The sequence below is a fragment of the Embiotoca jacksoni genome, unplaced genomic scaffold, assembly GCF_022577435.1.
Source record: "Embiotoca jacksoni isolate LCO1_2020_lvr unplaced genomic scaffold, fEmbJac1.0.p SCAF_8, whole genome shotgun sequence".
Lineage (NCBI taxonomy): Eukaryota > Metazoa > Chordata > Actinopteri > Embiotocidae > Embiotoca > Embiotoca jacksoni.
In genome coordinates, this window is record NW_027185436.1 from 7,320,170 (window position 1) to 7,341,550 (window position 21,381).

Sequence of the window (21,381 nt, forward strand, 5' to 3'; positions counted from 1 at the left end):
TACTTTTTGTTTTAATGATCAGTTTTTGCTAATATTGTTTAAGAGATGTGCTAATTCAAGTGTTGGTTATTGTTAATTATACACTCGTCCTTGTGCTTCAAGTAGTTCTCGACTTTTTTAAGACCAGGATCAAGTGCTTTGTGTGCAAAGCCCAACCCCAACCCCAACCCTTAACATGAAACCGAAATCATGCTTCTCTTGTTATGAATGAATACTGTAGGAGAGCAAATGAAGGACCTTTTCCAGCAATGTTTTATTCATCATTTCATTTTGTAATTTGCCACTTAATCAACAGCCTTATCATGTTGATAAAATGTAAAATGGACATTACATTTACTTCAAAATGAATTTGCTGTACAAAGTATAGAGGTTTATAAATGTAATTTTTAGGAGGCAGGGCGGCATCAGATGTACTCAGATTTTTGACATTCAGCTGTTTCAGCAGCGATCAGCTGAGTTAGCTGGGTGAACATAAAATCGGAACGTAGACTGTTCAGGGTTAAAATTGTGGGTCATTATGAAGACAAATGACTGAGAGGGATAGAGAGAAACACTGTCGCTCACTCGCTTCAGCTACAATATCTCATTACAGATCCTCCCAGATTCTCCTTTCCTCCATCATGTTTGTTTACATCTTTCAGCCAGTTTGTATACCTGTTATCTCTTTGCCGGCGTATAACCTTCACTGCTGCATTATTGTCCTGTTCTGTTTATTAAATCTTTATCATGCACTCCCCTATCCCCTTATTTCCCATGTCTCTTTCCCTGTTGTCTCTCTCCATCCCTCTTTCCTTCCAACCTCTCCCTCGTCCCCTCTCCCCTGGATAGCTGCTGTAATGAACCCATAAATTGGAGCAACACAGCAGTGGCTACAGGTCGGGGTTGGGGAGGGTGGATATAAGGGGGAAAGGGGGAGAAGAGCTGAGCCTGACAGAGACAGGGAGACAGGTAGAAAAAGAGGATAGAGAGCAAAGGCGGAGAAGGGCGAGGATTCATTCCTGCAGACAGGGGAAGAGATATGACTCCAGCCGGAGAAGAGACAGACTACAAGGGGAGAAATGGAGGAGGAGGAGGAGGTGCAGAGATGGAGGAGGAAGAAAGGGGGGAAGGGGGGCTCCATAAATTGGTTCAGGAATTAATTTGCACTATAGGTAAGGTATAGCCTTGGAACATGCCATCCCAGTCAGATGAGAAGTCCTGTGGAAGGGAGACTGATCACAATGGCAGCAGATGGTGGAAAGTGGCGGGGCTGCTGTTTTTTTTTTTTCTTCTTTTTTTGGGGGGGTTGGGGGGGCGCAATGGGGGAGAAATGGGAGAGATGCATGGTTGAGTGGCTATTGGTAGAATAAAATATACCAGAGACAGATGAGGCCCAGACAGACAGACAAACACCAAGCTCAAATGTACTGTGAAACACAAGAGGCCTCCGATCGATGACGCTGTTGGGCGCTAAATATCATCAGTGTGAATGCTCATCACTTAGCAGTATTTCTAATTACTCTGGTGGTGTTGGGCTAATACACATTGGCAGTACTGTAATATTCATTAGCAGATAAGATTCCACAATGTCTCAACTGCAAATGAAAAAGTTAGGGAGTAATTCTACTTTCTTTTAAATCATGAAAAAGCTTGCAAACGATTTTGGATATGAGCTAATACGTTTTCACTCGAGCATAAACTCTAGATTGATGGTATACTTAAATGTTTATGCCTGATTTCTTCTGTAAAATGGACTGCATAGATTTATCTCTGTGCCAATAAAATGTAGATAAAATGACTTGTTTATTTGGTTTCTGACTTCATAATCACAATGTTTGTTTTTTTCCATTTTCACTTTCACACGCAGTTTGCTAAGTTTTCACAGTACAGTTGACACCTGAAGCCAGTAATACTGAGGGCGACAGGAAGGAAGGGGAGGCAGGATGGGTGGAGCGGGAAATGAGTACTGTTGGCTGTGGTGCTCAATTTGCCATGCTGAAAAGCATTAAGCTGCATGGAGGCAAAACTGTGCTTAATACCTTCAAAGCAATCAAAACAGGAAAAAAGGCAAGTACATAAATAGCAAAAAAGGACATAATCTTAGACCAAGCCATGCAGAATATCAAGAACTTTTCACGAGAAGCCACAAAAATCAAGGAAATCAAAGGAAATCTCAGCAGCGCTGACTCTCAGAGAAAAGAAAAACAAAAAGACTGTAGAGCTGAAATTGAACTGATAAAGAGTGAAACAAGCTGCAAAGGTGTCTCATAAAAACAATAATAATAATAATAATAATGATCATACAGAAAAAATAGCAGGAAGCATTGTTTTGAAATGTGAAGTCCTGTTGCAGTTACCTGAGCATGGGTCACCCACATTATACCAAAATAAGAACAATATTTCTATAATTTTGTTATCATTGTACAACAGCTTTAGGCTTTTGTTACATTTGACGCTCAGCACTCCTCACCGCTCTGCGTGAGGCTCAAGTAATGTTACACCTGCTCAGGTAGCGGCAACAAGGGGAGCGACAGCATGTTGTGATGCTGGCTGTAGGCATGCTGTCTGAAGTCTCTGCCACCATTGTGCTTGGATCTACCTACTGGTGCCTCACTGCTTCCAGCTGACATGTTGCAGACACTGCTGTACGTCTGTTCAGTCCATAGACAGGAGATACTGAAATGTGCATTTGGGAAAGACTCAACTAACGTAATGTTTTATTTTAGAGGCTGCAATGAGAGACGCTGTGATTTTGGCTCGCCCAAGTTTATGGCTGTCATGTGACAACCTTACATTTGAATCACATCACCAAGTATCTTTAAACTTTTGGGATGTATTTATTCACCCATCAATCTAACTTGTCATCACTTCAGTCTTCAAAGACTCTTCCAACTTTGTGAGTAAAAAAATATTCTGTTTGGTCTTTTTAAGGTTGAAGCTATGTTTTTTGTAAAACGCTTCAATGACAAAATCTTTTAGTCTTGGCTCTTCTTTTTTTTCTTGCCTCCTTTTTTCATCTGTAGAAAGTACCTATCAACACTAATGATAAATCACTATTATTATTTTAATCAAAACCTCCATAAGTCCTTGGTGGCCATGGTGACGCGTCTGACAGCCTGAACTATATAGTGGGGACATGTTGCATGTTGTTTTAATGGGACGTGTTATGGGTCTTTCTGTTTTATTAAGGGACAAAACATGGATCACCAGCACTGCAGTGACCTTTTTTCTTTCCTCCTTCCAACGGGTATCGTCCCTCTCGTTTCCTCCCCTTCTTTTTTTTTTTTTTACTCTGACTCATTTATCCAGTGAGCTGTCCTTGAGGCGGTTCAGCACCAGGCAGGTTGTTAACACAGGAGAAAAGGGCGTTCAATGTCATGTCAGTGTGTCACAAAGCATGACAAAGCCGGGGACTGGGCCATCTTCTCGGGGAAATAAATACATTGCCATCTTCCTTTTCTGAGTGTAATGGTCTGGATATTACATCTCCTGTGGGACATTACAGGCCACGGATAATAAATCCATCCCACAGCGTGTGTGTATGAGCATTTGTGTGCGTGTACATGCGTCTTAATGAGCATGGAAGGTGTATGCGCCTGTTCCTGCATATGTATGTGTCGTGTAGGTGTGTTTGCGTACGTTTCTGTGGGGGGTTTGCGTGCGCAGTGTGAGACAATTTGTCCCCTAGAGAGAAACCGATCCACTATCTCTGCACCTCATCAGCTGGAAGCAGCCAGGCAGCCGTAAATCTCAATTACACAAACCCCTCCCCTCCCCTTCATCCCTCCCTTGCCACAGGTGACAATGGACCAAATTGACTGCTCACTGTTGCGTTCCAAGGCTTACCATTGGCTTCGGGCTGAGTCTGAGAGGGCACGGCCACGTAGGGGTCCTCCCCTTTGTCTGAACTCATGGGGAGGTCCTTCCGCTCCACCATGCGGCCCCGCCCCAGGGGGCCCTCTGCCGCCTCGGGGAGGGCCGAGGTGGGAAGTGAGAGGGTTTGGTGATGGTGATGGTGATGGTGGCCTGCCGGACACAACACAGGTTAACTGACGCTTGCGGCAGACAGGGACAGGCTTCAGTGCACGCAGGCACAGGCCAGCAGGGGGGCACACACACACACACACACACACACACACACACACACACACACACACATATCTATTCCTATTTTGAAGCGTACACACAGACGCTCACACACACAAGGACAGCTGCTGGGCTGTATGAGGCAACAAAGTGTTTCTCTCTGTGACCCTGGGCAAGTCATTAGCAAATGTGTGTGTGTGTGTGTGTGTGTGTGTGTGTGTGTGTGTGTGTGTGTGTGTGTGTGTGTGTGTGTGTGTGTGTGTGTGTGTGTTTTTCTCAGGATAGACTTGTTTCTTTTTTTTCCATCCTCCTCCTTCTCACTCTCTCCACTCCTGTTCTGACTGACATGTCAAAGCTCTGCTGGGCCTGTCAGAGCAGAGAAAACTACAATTGTGTTTCTCCACAATCACCGTAGGGTGCCTACCTTCGATATGAAGGACAAGAGAGAAACTTTTTTTCCCCTTGCTCTTGTCGAGAAGTCTGCCTGTAACTTTCCTTTGCTTGCAAAGCGCCTCCAACTCTGTTCATGTTCCTCTCGCAACCTTTCTAAAGTTTCCTTTAAATCAAACTTTTCAATCGATTTTGTTGGAACGTTCAATTCATTTTGATGTATGCCGATAACTTCTCCAACTTTAGATCATACTTTGTCCGAGAGCTGAAACAAAGCTTGAAACAGAATTCGTAATTGAACAACAATTATTTTGATAATCAAACAATTATTTTTGTCATTTTCCAAACTGAAACACCAAATATTCTGTGGTTCAAGTTTCACAACTGTTATGATTTGCTGCTGTTGTTTTTTTCATCTCATCATCTCATCATCTCATGTGACATTTCACTGAACATTTTTGCTTTGGACCATTTGACACACACAACATGCTTTTTTTGACATTTATAGAGTAAATAATAACTCAGTTAATTGAGGAGACATTTGGTGGATATATTAACACTGACAGTAAACAAACACACTAGATGTGTGTCTCTGTGGAAATGAAGAACAAAAAAGTATTCTTTTATTTGTGGATGATGGATCACACCTACTGTCTCGCGTCTCTGTCGATCTTTTGCTCAAACAATCTGTGTTTCGCTGCATCCCCGTGTCTCCGTTTTCTCATTTTCTTTCATAGGCAGAATTTGTGCATAAGCTTTGTCTGACTGCTTATTTTTGAACCATGCTAATCACATTCCCGTCCCACATGCTTACAGTTAAGCCACCCCACACAATTTTTCACAAGCTATATATTGTATTAAATATAATGTGTTGACGCCACATGTTTAAAAAAAAAAAATCTTCCTTAGATGAAGAGTGACAACACTTTTATCAACAGCCTCTTGTGGAGCTCAACCCCCATTTACTGTTTTGACACGCTCTCTCCACGGAGAAGGCGAAAGCAATGTGTGTGTGTGTGTTTGTTTGGGGATCTGCGACTTCCTTTTCAATATGTGTTTATGCTTGTGTTTGAAGATGGGGAGGCGTTTAAGTGAGCTCACGTTGATGCTGCTGGTAGACCCACAACAGACACCCACACACAACACGACCCAGAGCCTCCTCCTTCTCTGTGTGGCGTGGCAATCATTAAAATGATTTATTTAACTATTGGCCCAAGGCTGAGAGATTAGTGTGACAGGCCTATTTTATAATTCATTCCCCCACCGCCAGGGGAAGTGCAATTCAGGCAGATGACACACATAGAGAGAGCTCGGAGCTCCTCCACGGATCAGGAAAAAAAAAAAGCCCTAAACTGCCGACGGATGCACATCCCTCTCTTTCTACAGATTAAAAGAGAGGCGAGGATGTCTAGTCTGGAGTGGGAGACAGGAGAATGGAGAAGGGGCATTTATTTATCTTCAAATCCATATCAACCACCGACAGATTGATGGAGGGGCAGGGGCAATGGCTGAGACTTTGTTTGGAGGGGGTTGTAAACTGGGTGTTGTCTGTGTGGGTTTGTGTGTGTGTGTGTGTGTGTGTGTGTGTGTGTGTGTGTGTGTGTGTGTGTGTGTGTGTGCCGGAGAACATACAGCCAAACCTGTGGGAGCATATTCAGCACTATAGGGGTGCACACCAACACAGATGCTTTTTCCATGACCCTGGATCTCCAAAAGGAGGGAGGATCACAGTGGAGGTATGGGTGTGTGTGGGGGGGGGCTGGGGGGGGGGGGGGGCACAGAGAGAGCGCTGGGCTTTCTGGAACGACTTCAAAATATCTATTCTTGTCATTCTGTATGGATCTGACTGTTTTGATCTGGCAGCTGAGATGTGTGTGTGTGTGTGTGTGTGTGTGTGTGTGTGTGTGTGTGTGTGTGTGCATGAGAGAGATTCACCAAACGATTGTGCTCTCCGATTAGATAAAAATAAGGAAAACGGGAGTGTAGGTGTAGGTGTCATGGATAACAGTGACTTTGCTGCCGGCTAATCAAATCTGTTTATCAGTCTTGTGTGAGGAAAATGGTATCAATCAGCCGACAGTGAAGTGTGATATTGTGTTGTGTGATTAGAAGAGTGAACGTATCTGCGAGAAGAAGCCAGCAGTAAAACTGTGTGCACATGTGCAGTATTTACATTAGCCCTTTCAGATAGAATGTCTAATGGACCTAATAGAATCAAAATCAACATGAAAGTTTTTTAAATTCTGATTTCTATTTCTATGACCTTTATTCTAAACACCAAAGGGGCTGGATGAGGGGAAATGCTACGAGCGGGGAACGTGACCAACTGTGCTTTAATGTTTCATTACCTTTATAACTGGAAGGGATGTCTATCAAAAAGAAGGAGCGAAATCAATTTAGTTAAAACCTTGAGTCATTAATAACCTGTCTTTACGAATGTGGGAGGAGTTTTAATTTCCTTGAGAGGGAAAGATTGACTGACTAGATGAGGAGGTGTGGCTGAAGTTAAAGAGTCAGGGGAGATGAAATGCAGCTCCGCTTGTTTATTAGATTTGCCTGTGCAGTTCATGTGGGATACTTACCATTCAGCGCCACAAATGTATCTGAAAGAAAAAGAAAAGAAACGAGGGGAAACATGTTATTGCTTGCAGTAAAGGGAGCTTACGCTTTAACATGTTCAAAAGCCATGACTCATTGCTCAATATTCTGCTTACTTTTAATCAGAGGTGATCTATATGGCTCCTACAGCTAATAGGGGCCCACACTGTGGTTTGCTTTGACCAAACATACTAATGAAACTGAAGTTAAAATGCATCGGCTTTATTTAGTAAATAGTCTAAATCGAAATTAAATGGATTAAGATAAATGATTTCATGTCAAGGTGTTTTGAAGTGTCTTTTCCAAACTGAGCAGCTCAGTATTATATTAACAGGGTATCGCATTGGACAAATCAAAACCGTTATTCTGGACATGAAAAGATCAAATATACAGTCCCCATATGCCACTCCTTGTGTTGCGGAGTAAAAGAGACCCTTCAAGAATTTTGAGTCTGACTTGGTTGAGAGCCCCGTCTTGTTTTGGGTTTCAAAATGAGCCCTGTGACTGCTCACAAGTAAAAATCCCTTCCCTGTGTGTCGCTCAATGTTTGTGTTGTGTTTTCGAAGCGATTTGCAAGAAGGAACCCAGTCTTTTGCCCAATGGGACACAACTCTCTATTGACCGGGGGTACCAGAGGAACAGCGGGAGAAGGACAGAAAAGGACGAGAGCCGAAAGGGACAGATGGATGGAAGAGGCTGAAAGAGAGGATTGTGAGGGCGGAACAGACGGGGGAGAAAAAGGTGACAGCAGCAAAGAAGGAAGCGGAGGGCCGAGAGAAGAGGGAGACGGAGTTAACAGAGAAGAGAGGAATGGTGGTGGTGGTGGTGCTGGTGGGGGTATAGAATAGAGGAGGAAAGATAAGAGTGAAGGGGGCCTGCTTACTTTGGCAGTCTCCCAGGCCATCTGTGTTACCATGCTCCACGTCCTGCTCAAAGGCTGATCTGCGGGGAACAGAGACATCATGGTCAGCAGTGGAAAACAGGCCAGGCCATGCAGACTCGCCTCACCTAATAAAGTAACAAAGCTACAGGAGAGCTCCTACAAAAACACCAGCAAACACAGCGTCTCCTATTCGAGCACACAGTGCAAAATACGGAAACCCCCGATGCTGGATCGAAATCATAGACCACCTAGCAGGTGGCCTGGAGGCTGAAAATCAGTGGTTATGAAAAATGCAGCAGGCCGGTAAATCCATAGCTGGCACAGGACTCACTGACAGTAGTGTTGATAAAAATAGATGTTTTATTTGACTGTAATAAAAAAAAACAGTTATCTTATGTTGTGTCGATTTTAGAAGCAGTTTTGTTTGATTATTTGCTTTCCTTGCCAGCAGTTTGAGACTGATATCTACCACTCTCGTGTTAGTAAGGTTAATGTGAAGCTAAAGCCAGCCGCTACTTAGCTTACAAACTGGAAAACGGGGGAAATAGCTAGCATCTAGCCCACTAATTAATAGCAACCCATGTATATTAATTATAACATCAGTCAGATTATCATTTTATGTGCAGTTTAATTCTGTAATCAGTTGCTAGGCAACCAGCTCGGACTCTGTGAAGTTATTGGTCGGAGCCAAAAAATTGTCCAGTACATGTTGTTGTTTTCCCTTTAAGATCTATTACAACTCTGTATTGTGATTGGTTCTGATCCTCATTGTCTTATGCAAACTCATCATGCCAAAACATAACTAACATAACAAAAGCAATGAGTACGAGCCAGTCAGAGGCAGAGTAAGGACAGGACTTAAAGGAATACATGTGGGATAACAAATAACATGTCCAGCACAAACTCCTTTCATATAATGGCAAATTACAATTTTCACGGTTTTTGTGATGGTTAAACAAACGCCTACCTGCTGTTCAAGACCAGGTAGGCGGATATGTAATTTTAGAACAGAGCTATGAAAGCTGTATCCAGCCCGTCTTTATGCTAAGCTACACTAACCAGCCGCTGCTTTCAGCTTTACATTCCTTGTATAGCAATACAAGGAATTCAATATCAATATTCTCATCTAACTCTTGGTAAGAATGCAAAAAAAAAAAGCATATTTCCCAATGTAATGGTTTTGTAAGAACTTCACTTTGTACAATTTTTTCTCCCTCTACGCAGCGTGTGAGTTCATCGAACTTCAGCATAGATATGAGTCTGTTATAATCACATGGGCCAAGACCAAAGCAGTGAGGGGTAACCATGCTCGAGGGCCATCATATGACACGGAGGAAGGGAGTTTTGGAGATGTTATTTTCTGATGCAATCTGCACCGAGACCTGTTTTTTCCCCGAAAGACCACCAAGCAGGCAGCAAGGAGGTCTGTGAAACAGAGCGGACCAACTGTCAACCAGGATCACAGTCACGCATGACAGCTTTTCACAGTCCTCCTCAGCTCCCCCCTCACTATTCCTCCTCCTGCCTGTCCACCCGCCTCTCATCTTCCTCACCCTCCACTGGTCACAATTATAGCATGAAGAAGAATGGTTTTCCAAAACAGCATCATTCACCCCTTGTGTCCTGATCAGAGCCGGAAATGTGAACCTGACAAGATTTTAGGAAGATTACTGTTGTTCGGTGCTCAAATCAGAAACAAAGTCAAAGTCACAACTTCATGTATATTTATATTTGGGAGATGATTGAAAAACGTAATGAATTCATTTACAAGTCATTGTTTCCCCCAGTTTGACAGAACCTTTGCTGGAAAGGAGATGATGAATTTCTACCCTCTTGATAACCAATTCCCCTTCAAATTCAAGCACAACAACATCCGCACAACAACAACAGCAGCATCCTCTTTTCATATCAGGGGGTACAGTTAATCGGCTTATCTGATTTGCTTATCGTACACTGTCATAATCACAAAGCAGACGCAGAGTTGCACAATTGAACCTGTCGAAGCACAAATGCAGCCCAGGCACTCCCAGTATCTGCCAGATTTTCCTCGCAGGCATCGTCACCTCGTCCCACCATGCTATGAAACGCTGTTTGGCTTCTTTGACAAGACCAAAACACAAGACAACCTTGTGGTCATGGTTTCCAATATAGGTTGGTAATAACATTACAGAACTGTGGTGGGACTGTTTTGAGATGAAGATTACAAGGTTTAAATCCCATTGGTCTCGAGATGAATTAACAATGAGCCGTCACACTACAGATGCAGTGTCTGGGCCGTACTTGGCACATATGAAAGTGAATGAAACACAGTGTGAGCCCTCCGTTGAGGGGTTCAGGTCCCGTAGTGGCCGCATTATAGCAACAGAAGTGCAGTCTGTTCAAATGTGACACTACAGACAGTTCAGCTCAGGGTTAAGATCCCACTGCAACCACAGAATGCATATTTAAATCAAATTCAAGCTGCCCTGTATATAACTGGAGGCAGCACTGAACCCCATTTTAGATTATCGTGCATCAGATGTGATTATTATGTGAGATGTGTGGTTGCACTGAGGGGACTTGGATGTTGAAATGCGGGTCTGGCATAATAACATTAATTATTCATATCAGAAGTGAAGAGGCGATCAGGGACTTGACATACTGTACATACAGTGACATACAGTGTTTCCTCAAAGTTGCCCATTCATTGTGATTCATCGCTTTAATTCTAAAAAGAATAAAGGGCTCACCAAGTAGATATGGGCATATTTGATCAGTTTTACCCAGAGACATGTCAAGGTTGGTGTCTGAGACTATGGCTGAAGTTATTATTACTATTATTATGCTGATCTGATATGCTGATAGTCAGAGGAACAGAATCGTGTGTCTAGTTTACAAAATAGGAACCATACAGAATCATATGCAATTATATGCAGTAACAGGGGCTGACTGGGGACCATATTGCAAGAGAACAGAGTGCAAGCTGTTTATAGGCAGTAGGTACAAGAGGCATAACTCCACATGAAAAAGCTGGCACGCAGGCATCAGGGCCAGATGGAAGAAGAAAGGAGGGGAGGGTTGGAAGAGAGAAAGAATATGTCAGAGGAAAGATGGAAAAAGAAAGGTGAATAAAAATAGACACACAGACAGGGATGGACATACGCAGATAAGAAGATACGTAGCTGGCGAGGTAGACAGACAAGGAAACAGGGGAAGAGACAATAGGTTTTTTTTATTTTAATGATGGAAAAGAAAAAGTAAAAAAGAAAGCCTGGTGTTAAGGAAGAGAAGTCTCTACTCTGCAAGAACCTGTTTGTATGAGCAAACAACAAAATGTCTCTCACTCTCACCTTCCTTTAATTCATCTCTCCTCCTGTCCAGCCTGGCAAATGTTTTGAATAGCTCACCACAGACCAACAGATCCAGCCAGACCTAATCCCCTCCCTCTCTCACTTAGAAATATTGTACAGTAAAGAGGCGAGGTCATCTGCCCTCTTAATGCCTCTGTGTCGGCTCCAAAGTGGAAAGTCAACGAGAACAGTCCACCGCATCGGCTTTGCAGAATAATAATAGGATGGGTATAGCGTGTGTGTTTTTGCTATGCAAGTTCTGTGTGTGCATGTGGGTACGTGTGCCTTTGGTGTATTGACGTGCCAGACCAATCATTTTGCAGCAGGGGGATCAAATTCATTCATCGTCAAACAGCCAGTGGAGCTCTGGTCCTTTTGTTATGACTTCATCTGTAAAATGTTTTTTCCCACCACAGAACTCCATATGCTGTTTGTTCAGAAAGCATAATCTGGTTCTGTGTCATAACTACAGCCACAAATTATAGTTACAGCGGCCGTCAAGCTTTCCTTAGTGCTGCGTACCCGAGTCCGAGCCTGGGGCAAACACCACTTTCCTTCCATTTATCCTTCCAATAGCCCTTTAAGCTTGAGGAAATTAAAGTTACAAACCATAAAATTAGAAAGATCACAGATATGAAGACTAGAAAGCAGAAGGGCACCGGGTATGAGAAAAAAGGTGAAATACCAGTTTAATACCTAAACTCAACCTAACATAATTCAAGTCCTAAGATATAAATGTGATTTCAGTTCAATATTCAGTAGAAATGGTATAGTATGATGTCATAAGAAACAGTTTTGGATAATGAGAATTGATAAATGATGGAGGGTGGATCTAAATACTACAATACCCATGAGTCTCAGCTGCTGTTACTGTGGAGGAAAAGTAGTTAGAGGCACAAACTTTTAAAGATTCATCCAAAAGGAATCGTGATTGGATGTTTCATTCAATAATGCTCCTTGATAGTTTTACAGAATTTCTGCACACAGGTCACAACCTTTGACTTTGTAGGGGGGGGAAAAAAAAATCAATTTACACCAATCTAAACTTAGTGTTTTGTTTTTTTTAACTTTCAGAGAACTGGATGCTCAAACTATTTCTCCCACTTGGCATCTCTCTTGTGATTGCTCTTGTGTTTACTTACTTTGTGTTGCCGACCACCTGTCTGCAGGCTCCTTCTGATACCCAACCACAGTACGGGTCTCTGGAGGCTATACAGGACCTGGAGGACAAACACACCCTTATATTGTACCTCATATTGTACAAAAGAATACTATTTTTAGTCTCTCCGAAGGAATGGACATTGTTTGACTACAGGCATGATGGCAGGCAAGCATCAAACTTACTTCTTGCATCGTCCATGCCTCTCGCAGCGAGAGAGCGGCACTTTGACCACACAGGAGGTGAAAGCGACCCACAGAGCATGACTTTTGCTGTCTATCTGTATACCGATGATGCGCTTATCTTCCACACCATCTATGCTGCACCTATAGTAGGCAGAGAAGAGGATAAAACAGACTTATTAGGTCTTTACTTCAACTATATGGTAACTTAAGGACAGAGTTTCGAGGAAAATTGGAGTCACAAAGATTTAAAGGCTAATTTAAAGAAAAAAAAAAAGGAAGATTAAGACGCGGCAGAGAGCCAAACTATGAGGTCAGGGTGAACAGAGATAATGCTGGACTTGAGAACATGGGGTCAGGAACAGAGTGGGCGATACAGGGAGATAAAGAAAGGGGTGATACAGATACAACAGATAAACAAACAGATGGGCACTGTGAGCAGTCAGCAGTAACGCTGCACTTAGCTCTAAAATCCACTAACACCAACTCAAACCCTTTGACCCCCCCCCCCTCCCACACACACACACACACACACACACACACACACACACACACACACACACACACACACACACACACACACACACACACACACACTTTACAATTCCTCCATCCCTGCTAGTCTTCTTTGTCTCCACTGCCCCACAGGAGCACACTCTAATCCCTTTGGGGCGTGTCAAGCATCTTTCTATCTCTTCTCTCCCTCCATTCCTCTCTCCATCCTGCCATCCAGCTCCTGGGATTTAATCTCCCCTTCGCAGAGCTCTGGTCCTGCATTAACGCTCTCAATTAGGGCTTAGAGTCCATCTACACAGGGTAATGCACGACAATCGGGCCTGCGCTGATCCAGCCAGCCAGGCAGGGAGGTAGGCGGGCAAAGTCACTTACTGTACGCGACTAAAGCTAGATGGCTGGCAGCCGACGAATGCTCGGGCCCAGCCAGAGGAGAGAAGGGAAATAAAGATAGGGAGGAGTAGAGAAGGAGACGCAGCAAAGGAAGAGGAGAGACGAGAGGGCTTGCCCTTCATCCCCTACATACGTCTCATCACATGGCCGAAGCATGTTGGATAACAAACACTGGTAACCTTGAAAGCCCTCACTCTCCATCCCTTCTTCTTCTTGGCTGTCTAACACAATATTATATTTTTTGCTCTGCTTCTTCCTCTCGCTCCTCTCTGATATTCAGCGCTCTTCTCTCTGCCTTCTGTGTTTGTGCTGCCATTCGTTCCCTCTCATCTTTCACCTCAGGTAAATATTTGCTTTGGCAGGGTCATACTGAGACTTATTTATCCTTATTCACTTATGCTCCACAGTACAGAACAATGCTCAAGTCACCCCTCGTTACCAATTTATTAAGCACACTCACTCACATCTATACGTGCACCAACAGACGTGCAATATATTAGCAAGAGATCCCAGGCTGGCCCTGAAGACAAACACAGACCTCGGTGTGAGTGTGTGTTTCCTTTAATCAACCAACGTTTTGGAGGAGCTGGGCTCCACTGCGGTCAGGAACCACAGCGCTACGTTATCCAGAGCCTTAGGGTCCATGTCTTTAATTTAGTAGTTGTGGTTAGGCAGAGTGTAACCTGATAAAACTCTTTTAAATGATAGAGTAGCCATCTGGTTGGCTGGCTTCGCTGAATAGCTTGGGTCAGGGGAGCTGACTGGTAGTGATGGAGCTGGTGGGTTGGTGGGTTGGCTGAGCCGATAGATGGTGGAAACATGCTAAATTGATCTCTCTATAACACACACATATGCAATAAATGACCTTCCTTCGTTTGTAGCAACTGTATCCATGTGTTTCTCTGTTTCTATCTATCCCTCACACACACACACACACACACACACACACACACACACACCATTACCCAGTGACATACTTGTCGGGGTTGTAGACGTTGACCTCCTCTAGAAACAGGCTATCATTGAGAAGGCCGTTGTTCATATTGGCCAAGAATTTGAGGATGATGCCTTTCTCAGATCCCAGGAACACCACCGTGTGGTTCTTATGGGGTCCAGCCTCGTTGTCCACCACGATGCGCGTCAGTCGATACCTGGAAGAAGGAATACCAAGAAAAAACAACAAATCTGTCAATTAATGAGTCCATTTGCCTCCCAGCAGGAGTGTTTGCTCACTGGAAGAGCAACAGATGGTGCTGAACATCACCAGCAGGGATTCGATGTAAATGTTTTGAACTCTATCCCAGTATAGGACTTCTTCTACTGGATCTCATTCAAGAGAGGAGGGAGATTAGATTTGCATCAATAAACACACACTACAGCGGCTAACAAACAAACTGATAAAGAAGAACAACAAAAAGAGATAAATGTTATGTCCCAGATAATAATTATATAGTCAATGAATCAATTAATGGGCCTTCTATCATGTAGGTCAAATGTCAAAAGGATATTTAGAAACAGCAGGGGACTCTTATTAATCTCGTTAATTGATTGTAATTTCATTAGAAACTCAATCAGATTGCCATTGAGCCTGTCAGGTGGTTCCTTTCAGAAAAACTGCTTTTTTTCCCCCTGTAATTGACAGCTGCTGATTGCAAAGTTTGGCTCCAGTCATACCAAACAACAAATTCAAATTCAGGTTAACATATTAGACACCTGCCAGTCAGTGAGTTTCAGAGTGGTGCTTGGTGAGTGTAAGACAATAACTGGATTTAAGATACATCGCCTCAGGATATTTACTTCTGGTTTTATTGCATTGCTGGCACTGTGGCAAAGAAGTTGTAAGAGTTGTAAAAAAATTACCTATTTGCACATCAGTGTGTATTATGATTTCTGGGAGATGGGATTGAAAAGATGAGAGCTTATCGGGAAATCTAGGAAGTCCCCTTCTACCCTCATTAATGCTTGCTGAATGCTCTCTATGTGAAAATGGGCGAAAGGGCACAAACTGATGTATCACTCTGAAAGAGCTTGTCTTTGCAGGTGGTGACAATAAATTTAATCCCAGCAGAGTGCACTGAGCCCATTAAAAAACAAGGTCACGTCCTCTCATCCTATTCACCACTTCTGTTTTCTTTAAATATCTTTCACAGTTCTCTGTCACCGGCTTCATCCAATCAACATTAACCGTAATCTGAAGCTCTAATGTGGTTTCCATCTATTCAATCATAACAGCAGCTCCAAGGACTGTCTCAATGGGATTTGATCTCAGTGAAATAATACGGTTTAAGGAATAAGATATTTGCTGTCTTTCCTATTCAAGATAATCAAAATCACAAGAAAGGGGATTCTTCAGAGTGTCTCCCGCCTCCAAGTGATTCATTGTGCCGAGCCAGCTGAGGTCCTTGCTGAAGCACAGCCAAGTCTCAAGACAGAAAAAATGTCTTGCTGGATATTGGGGTGTCCTCGCTGGGGTGTAACAAGGATCAAACCCTATTAAAGATTTCATTTCTAGTTGAATTCAGCTCAAGACTGAAATCCCACATCGACACGGTGACAGATATCGTAAAAAGCATCACTCCTCTGCCACCTCATATGCCTTCATGAATTTTTTTGAGCTTACATAACACTTTTAACTACTGCCATGGACTTGCATGCAAGGCTCTGCTCATTGTGATATTTCAAAAGATTATAAAGACAGAAACACGGTGTCATTCTTAGTATAGTCATATGATACAGCACACTAATGAACAAAGAGAATTGTCGGGATAACCTTGATGAGAGCTGTTCATATTCTGTTCATATTCTGACTACTCCAGCACAGTATGTAGGTCAGATCTCAGCAAAGTGGTGGCAAGATGTGATACGATGCAAATAACTTGTAAAACCTGAAACAGGAAGAATTCTTTATGTAGCCGATCTTTAAAGGGATGTTACCACCACTGAGGCTTGTCAAGGGTCTGGCAAGCTGTCCAAACTTTAAGTTTTCAGTGGGTCCAAATTAAAAAGTAGATTTTTTTACTTTTTGCCAAATACGCTGTCAGTTAGTTCAACCCTACGGATGGGATGGTGGTACGTTGTCGCATTCCCCTAGAGACTGGCTGAAATGTCTGTGAGGAGTGTAAGTACAAGCCAGACAGACCTCTATGATCAAACAGCATCAGCCTCAGTGCACTGGCTTTTGGGAAATGGGCTCAACTACAGAAGCTCTGGAGAAAAGCCAACCACAGAATAAAACAATGACTTTTTACTCCAGTATCAGGATTTAAACAAGCAATTTTCGACAAAGAGATGAACTCATCTTTTGGGTAAGGGCTAGATGTTTTCATGTAACTGACACATTTCAGCATAAACATAAACACTGCTGAGAATCAAATAGTTCATCTTCATCACAGTCACTCAGGGAGACAGATACTGTAGTGTAGAATGGTGCTTCCTCTACTACAAAAAAAAAATAGGTCAGCAGCTGGTTTGCGTTGGAGTACTACTGTCTTTTAATGAGCTTGACTCTCTGAGCAGCACTGCATGTAATTATTGTCCTGGGCTGAAGAGGCTCATAGAGCCTCTGATGACGACGGCCTTTGGAGTGTGTAATACTCACCGAACCATGGTCTTCAGAAACCAGGGCCTGTTAGCGATGGAGGGCACGGCCTCATCCATCAGAGGATGCATCTTGATGAAGTTGAGAGTGTCGTCGGGGAACTCATTGGATACCTTGTACCTCTCCATGGATGGAGTGCCGGCACAGTTGCCAGGCCTGCAAATGGAGAGGAAGACAATGGTAATGAGGAGAAGGGATGATGGCAGAAAATGTAATGGTTAGTAGAAGGAGGAAAAAGCTCAAATAAAAAAAAAAACACCACATTGACTGTAGGGGGGAATTTTTCACAGCGAAAGCCCCAATAGAAGAAAGAAAGTTCACAAAATCAATGTGAGCGCAGCTTTAAATGACCAAACTCTCATTTCATGTGGCTTTGGTCAAATAGAAGGACACAAGATGTCTTATTTTCTCTGGATTCGGGGTAAAGCTACAAGGCATTCTGTCTATCTGATCCTTTTACAGGGAGTTGGTGAGCTTCTTGTAAAAGAGAAGCTGCTTTTGATAGCATATCCCCTTTGCAGGCATCTCACCTCTGAGAGCTTGTAAAACCCCTTTACTGCGTCGTCTTTGATACCCTGCCACAGAACATAATCCACACCAGGTCCTAGATATATTAGCCAGCTGGCCACTGTCAACATGTCAAGATACATGTATTTGTGTGTGCTCAAGAGAAATGTATATTCGTCTTCCTGTGAAACACTTCATTTATATAATGGTTTTGAGGTAATGATGTGTGAGTATAGAAAAATCCAAGAATGAAGAAAAGCCATTTTGTGCATAGCTATACACATCTCACAACGCAGGACTGGACAGAAATTCAACATAAATGTAGTTTGATTTAGTCTTTATAAAACATGAGAGCCTGCAGAAGAAAGTAGAGCGCTGCTGAATGAAACCTACAGTGAAAACATACTCGGAAAACTCATTTTTGGTCAACTTTCCCTTGACCTGAAATAAAGTGTAGAAAACAGATGATTTCAAGTGGGCTGCTGCTAATGTTGAGTCAACCTCCAAATTGATACCGTTAAATTAAGCACAAGCAGCCGTTTGTCACTGTAAAAAAAAAAAAAGTCAGTAATAGTCGGCACTCGAACATTTTCTTTGCTGTAGCTACATTTATGTCTGCACACATATGGACGGCAGAACGGAAACAGACATCTCTTAAATACGAAAATCTGTAAATGATTCAGTATGAGAGTCTAACACATGGAGGAACAGTCTGCTGCGGGGACAGACCTAGGTGGCATTGTTACAACTCTCCGTCTGTTTGACTGCAGATAAAAGGTCTGAACACACCAGAGGATGGAAATGAAATCAATCACATCAATTACTGCAGAAACAACGGCGGATGTATCTGATCTTTGCAGAGTCTGACCTTGTCGAACATAAACAAGCAATTACATGCTAATTGAAGTAAGCGAGTAAACTCACACATATATACTCATTCACACAACGCATGGAGATTAATGCACAGTTCAGGTTCTCTGTAGGTGGGGAACCGTCTTTTCAGCCATATGGGAGCACACACATAGTACCAACAATTATCATGGCCCAGATCTTTGTAGCAGCTAAATCTGTTTTTTTTTCCTCTGGAGGATGGGAGAGTAGCTCTTAGCGCACTAATTAGTGAGCAATAGATGGGAGATTGATCAGGTTGGCACATTTGTAGAATTAGCCAGCCATCTGCAAAATGATCTCATGCTTCATTTGTTGATGCTGATGCAGCTGCATGTGGGGGGGAGGTGACGTAATGGGTTAGAGGTGCAACTCGGAAAAAAAAGGTGATATCTGTGTGAGTGTGTCTGTGCATACATTGGGTGCGTGGGACGCAATGTGACATAGGAGGTGCAATGTGTAACTTGAAATAATGTGGGTATGTACAAAAAAATGACGCACCATGAGCTAAGAATGAGGTGATTTTAACACAATGTGAGTCTTATGCATTGATTAGGGGGGCATATATATATTGTGTGTGTGTGTGTGTGTGTGTGTGTGTGTGTGTGTGTGTGTGTGTGTGTGTGTGTGTGTGTGTGTGTGTGTGTGATTAACTGCTGTAAGTACCTTGGCTTGGGAACCCTTTCTTCAGGAAAAGGCGTCCAGGTGGAGTCTGGGGATTTCTGCTCTTTGAAACGCCCTGTGAACGTGTTGGCCACCTCCGCCATGTCATAGGCACACACTGCTGAACCTGGAATACTGCCACCACACACACACACACACACACACACACAAAAACTAAATTAACAATCCTCTTGACTGAACAAATCAAAGAAACACCTTGCCAATTCTGGACTATCACCAGGAGACAGAAAAATGGATTTTAAGTCCTCTTTCAGAAGGACTAAATCCCTTGACGATGGCTTATTTTAGCTGTTGCATGTTTACACTGGGTGATGCAGTCAAGTTTTGAAGGTTGTCAAGGTTTTGTCAGATTGAAAAAATAAGAGACTCTAACTTTTTTACTTCTGACTTCCCTTTTCTATAAAAAAAAAAAAAAAAGACATATAACAACAAAAACATTTCAATGTCCTCTATTTTTTAATAGAACTTTAATTATTATTCTGTGTTGATTGTTATTTCAGATCTGAATATTTCGATGCACATACTGTAGTATAGTAATGTAAGAGTTGCAGTGTCTGTGCCTACAGAGTCTCATGAGGACACCCCCTCCTCCCCCCGCCTCCCCTCACTCCCTGGCTGGTTTTCCGGAAAGCCTTGAGGCGTTAAAGTTCATCACAAGTCCACTGTTGGGCTCAAAATATGGACAACAGATTATCTTATTATTGCTTTTCATTTTTAGGGGAAAATCACCAAATCTTGATAGCAGTGGAGCCATTGACTTATTTTTGTCTGTGTGGAATCAATGCATAGCAGATTACTGAGTCACTTGTCGATTTCTTTTATGCATCTATTCTCAGAAATAAAAACGAGGACCTGTTTACAAAGACATAAATCTTTTTCTCCCTCTTAGCTGGCTGGATTTTCTGGCTGTTGCATCATGGGTTAAATTCATCATGTAACATCGGCGAGACAGCATACACAAGGGCAGTATTATAGAGAGCAAGGTCAGGGAGCTGTTAATTCTTGGCTGAGCTACTAAATTACAGTAATTACCCTCTGCGTTGGCTATGTACAGAAACTTAGACAGTCATATGTCTGTTTATACGCAGCTGCTAACAAGGCAGAGAGATGGTGAACGAGCCGGCCAGTTAAAAAGTGACGAGGCCGTGCAGCAACTCAGCAGACATCCAGACACAAACTCTGAGCGCTGCCGACACTCTGAATGTGCTCCCTCTAATTTCACCCCCTGACTATGAAATGGAAAATTAATGCCAGGATCAAAACCAGGGCTTATAGAAATTTTCAGAGGCACTGCTTCATTGGGTTTTAATGTCCATTAACCATGCTCAATTGCGTTGTCACAAGCAATTGTCTTATCTGCTAAAAAGCAGCCATAAAATGGAAAATTACAATATGTGTGAGCTATCAGCCAAGCTCTATGGCTTTGTAGTAATTTTCAATTTAGATAAAAACTCCCACTGCCTGCGAATATGAAAGGAGGTCTGAATATGAATTGCAAAAAGGGAAAATAAGATTAAACACCTGCACGTCAAGAGGGAAACAAAACTGTTTTGACAGAAGATGTAAATGTTGACCCAGTGGGCTCAGAAATTACATGTCGCCAAGAGGCACAGCAGGGCACTTGCTACCAACGTTAACAAAGGTCAGACTGTCATAATGTTGATGAATTAATGGCATTTTATAAGAATTTCAAACTGAGAAAGATAATCGGGATAATAAATGGAAATGAGTTGACACGAATGAACTTGCTGATATTTGAGATGACAGAAAAGCTCAATTTAATAACTTCAAGAAACACAATTCAATGTTGATTCTTCAGGGTCTAAAATTATATTTTTTTAAAAATGCTTAAAATCTTTAAAATGTTTATTTAGCTTTCTGTTTCTCAGGGTACCTGTTGTAAGGTGTGGAGAAAGTTGCCATTACTACATCCTTCCCATTGATGTGAATGACATCCGTCACAGCCTGCAGGATGTTGAAGTAGAAGTGGGAGTCACCGGGGATGGAGCAGTTCAGGCGAGACTTGAGAAACGACGTCCACTGCTTCTCCAGGACACGTGGCGAGCCACCACGGTCGTTCTTACAAACCCTCGCCACCCGAGGAAACACCACCTGATCAGACCACAAACAGTTTAAAGGCAACATTTGAATGGCTTCAGGTTGTCAAGTCACTTAAGTCACATGTTACATCT

At 42.7% G+C, this 21,381-nt stretch overlaps 1 protein-coding gene across 2 annotated transcripts in view; it reads right to left on the bottom strand.

Annotated features, from left to right (window-relative positions):
• The window catches only part of sema6a (sema domain, transmembrane domain (TM), and cytoplasmic domain, (semaphorin) 6A), a 106,671-nt gene that overhangs the window by 11,980 nt on the left and 73,310 nt on the right, over positions 1-21,381 (bottom strand). Inside the window, exons 10-18 of one of the 2 annotated variants that reach the window (XM_069178004.1) lie at positions 21,084-21,301; positions 19,172-19,303; positions 17,111-17,266; positions 14,490-14,663; positions 12,610-12,750; positions 12,408-12,485; positions 7,937-7,995; positions 7,038-7,058; positions 3,826-4,005 (exon numbers count right to left, since the gene is read on the bottom strand). In XM_069178004.1, coding sequence (XP_069034105.1) covers positions 3,826-4,005; positions 7,038-7,058; positions 7,937-7,995; positions 12,408-12,485; positions 12,610-12,750; positions 14,490-14,663; positions 17,111-17,266; positions 19,172-19,303; positions 21,084-21,301 — 1,159 coding nt within the window. The remainder of the gene's footprint in view (positions 1-3,825; positions 4,006-7,037; positions 7,059-7,936; positions 7,996-12,407; positions 12,486-12,609; positions 12,751-14,489; positions 14,664-17,110; positions 17,267-19,171; positions 19,304-21,083; positions 21,302-21,381) is intronic. The other variant, XM_069178005.1, reaches the window with a different exon arrangement.